The sequence below is a fragment of the Perkinsus marinus genome, assembly GCF_000006405.1.
Source record: "Perkinsus marinus ATCC 50983 genomic scaffold scf_1104296934368, whole genome shotgun sequence".
Classification (NCBI taxonomy): Eukaryota; Perkinsozoa; order Perkinsida; family Perkinsidae; genus Perkinsus; species Perkinsus marinus.
The window spans coordinates 39,649-42,693 of NW_003214825.1; the positions used below are offsets into that span (position 1 = coordinate 39,649).

The 3,045-nt window shown below is 41.3% G+C and overlaps 2 protein-coding genes across 2 annotated transcripts in view; both read left to right on the top strand.

Moving 5' to 3' along the window:
- Pmar_PMAR022571 (conserved hypothetical protein) overlaps window positions 1-818 on the top strand; it is a gene marked incomplete at both ends in the record, with an annotated part of 2,065 nt that extends 1,247 nt beyond the window's left edge. The window contains 3 exons of the mRNA XM_002784882.1: window positions 361-481; window positions 531-659; window positions 709-818. Of these exons, the coding sequence (XP_002784928.1) occupies window positions 361-481; window positions 531-659; window positions 709-818 (360 nt within the window). The remainder of the gene's footprint in view (window positions 1-360; window positions 482-530; window positions 660-708) is intronic.
- Window positions 819-1,766: 948 nt separating this feature from the next.
- Pmar_PMAR022572 (Cg6 protein, putative) overlaps window positions 1,767-3,045 on the top strand; it is a gene marked incomplete at both ends in the record, with an annotated part of 1,871 nt that continues 592 nt past the window's right edge. The window contains 5 exons of the mRNA XM_002784883.1: window positions 1,767-1,856; window positions 1,904-1,993; window positions 2,445-2,540; window positions 2,684-2,751; window positions 2,794-2,871. Coding sequence (XP_002784929.1) covers window positions 1,767-1,856; window positions 1,904-1,993; window positions 2,445-2,540; window positions 2,684-2,751; window positions 2,794-2,871 — 422 coding nt within the window. The remainder of the gene's footprint in view (window positions 1,857-1,903; window positions 1,994-2,444; window positions 2,541-2,683; window positions 2,752-2,793; window positions 2,872-3,045) is intronic.

The window sequence follows — 3,045 nt, forward strand, 5'->3', positions numbered from 1 at the left end:
AACCGATTACATATATTCCTACTCCGACACTGTACTCTATATACGAACATGAGCTGGAACCTTCAATAGCGAACCGTCGAGGCCGAATTCTGCAAGTCTTCACTTTGCGTGTGGCGAAGTTGACAGGCCGTGCAGAGTTCACAAACTCCTATGTGCTTCTAATCTAGATTCGTTTGTCTGATACAGAGCATATAATATGTTTCGGTCGCTTCTCAGCAGTGTTGGAGTATATGTTTAGTTTCTCCACCTGAGTGCAAAAGTTTCCTCACTAACTATACGAGTTCAGATGAGTGTGTGGGCAGAAACCATTGAGAATCTCTTTACAATTTTCATATTATTCCCAACACCACTGCTCTTCAGGGTCTTTCTCGCAGTGTTCGAGGCCTAGGCGCCAGTCTTCTCCTCGTGTCCAACCCGGTCGTACAGTACGTGGCACAAGTGTTGCTTAGGACAACTCTCGTGAAGGGCCGAAGAAAAGACAGTTATTCACTTCCCATTGTCGGTCGTGTTCGTATACACTTGCGTGTTAGTACTCACAGCAAAGGAGGCGTTTTTGGTCGGCGCGCTCGCTAAAGCTGTAGCGACAGTGGTGACGTATCCTCTCCAAGTGATACAAAGTCGATTGAGGGCGTCGCAGGGCAATAGTGAAAAACACGATGGTGATTCTAATGAAGTTTCTCATCGAGTAGATGTTAGTTTTTCGATAAGGTTTGATGTCGTGTACGCAAGATGTGATTCGCGAAAATGGAATTACAGGATTGTATTCTGGCGTGGGAGCGAAGCTCACCCAGACTGTCACTAACGCGGCTCTTATGTGAGTGAAGGGACGGCCTGCATTACACTTTACTGCGTGGGTTGATGGGAATGTGAAAATTTTGAGGAAATTTTGGGAAACTATTGTTGCTTCCTGAGCATTTCTACGCGAATTCGTATGTCCTGAGCTCTACTTAGGAACGCGAATGTAGTCAGAGTTGGTTGTCATCGAGATTTTAAAAAAGGCATTTTAAATTCGTAAATTCAACAAAAATTATGGCGTTTGATTTTTGCGGGTTTCTGCTAGGCTCCAATGTAGTATGGAATCTTTTATTGGAGCATTTTGCAGGTATTTGTTCATGGATAGTATAGACGCTCAAATGCGACGGAATATTGGTATGTGGTATATGGCCTGGCTGAGGATGATGCAGAATAGGAGGAAAAAATGATGATGATGAATAGTATCACATGAGAGTCTGTTTTTTGAAACCCGTAGAATTGACTTGTGTTCCACTCAGTCAGTTTTATAATTTCACAGTGTCGAATTCTGACATAGTATCACCAGTGTCGGAGAAATATGTGTTGTCGCATTCCTCAGCTGAGGAGTTTCTTCACTAATTATACGAAGTCGGGTAGAAGTTTACAGAAACCAGTGAGAATTTTCTGAAATTTCCTCACGGAAAACAAATATTGAACTCAATTCAGCTCGTTGACTAGACTTGAATTCATGTATGAACTCAGTTGTACAAGAAGCAAAAAGAAATCTGTCGAAATTTCATATCGTCACCAACACAAGTATATATAGGTTGATAAACTCTCCAGGAATTGAACCTGGATCGTTATCTCAATAACCATGGAGCTTAACCGTTAGAGCAGGAGAATACGCAAAAGCGCGCGCCCCTGTAGACCCGTCGTCCTGGTCATGCCCATTGTTTCGGCGGACTTGCATGATTACTACTACTACTGCTGCCACTACTGTGTGTAGTGCTTCCTCAGTGGTTGTTGACTCTCAAATGATGAGCACTTTCGCTCCTGCTCGCCATCTCACCCGTTGTTGTATCTCCCGGCTGAGTTGTGCTCGTTTCGTCTCAACTTTCGTCAACGTAATATTTGTTATTATTCCACGTTGTTTATATTCCCCTACATTCAGGTGGTCAGAGAACAGAATGATGCCTACACTAAGAAGGCCTTGAAATGCTATGAGGAGTCTAAGGATGAAGTTGATAGAAAACTCGACCCTGTAGGTCCTATATTATATCGATTTATATGTTGGAGTTTCTCGATCACCCGTTTTACGTGTAGTGAAAAACGCGATATCCGCGGTGATATGCAGTAGTCATGAAATGTGTCTTTCATATCACTAGGGTCAAGAAACTCCATTACTATATAGGATATTAGTTTTTCTACCATTAAAAAGGGCATTGTATGCAATATTCTTTTATATCAAGATTATATGTTTTCAATGAATATCTAATAATGCATTTAATGATACTTATTATTACGTTAATATAACTATGTTAGTATTATATATATAATAGTTTCACCCGCTCTACGTGAAGTAGCGCAAAACTCGGTGAAAAACGCGATATTCGCGGTGATATGCAGTAGTGTGGTTCATATCACTAGGCTCAAAAAACTCCAATTTATCAATCAATAATATCACTGTGTGTTTGGCTATCTGTTGTGTATAGGTATTCAACACGAATGCATTAGTTCTCTTTATGGACGGCACTGTTGATGCCCCCAAGGGCCAGCTCAGCTTGAACGTGGTTAAGATGCTCACAGAGGTAGTCTTGGGAAATAGCCGTCGAATTCGTGAGAAGTAGATTTCATTTCATCGATCAATCTTCTTTCGAATGATAAAAAAAATAGTTTTCCCGTGAACTCAGTTAAGTATATTTCTCCCCGTGTTTTCTGGTGGATTCATCAGATCGTTCGTCAGATCCAAGCTGTACCGTTGGTGACTGTAGACGTTACTGAGCATCCTGCTGTCACCGGGTAGTAGTTGCTCGTGAAATTTTGTTGCCTTGCCATCATCAGGTATACTGTTGCGAAGAGTGGGTCTGAGGTTACACCACATCTATATTACAATGGCAATTTTTATGGAGACCATGACAGGTGGTATCAGTGTTGGAGTGATATATGCTCATTTTTCTTAGCATCACTGATTATACGAATTCGGGTAGAAGTGTACAAAAACCAATGAGAATTTTATATTGTCAGCAACATATGTATATATTCTCTCACACGTGGTTTGTTGCGAAGTTTATCTGGATTTTCAGCATAAACGCT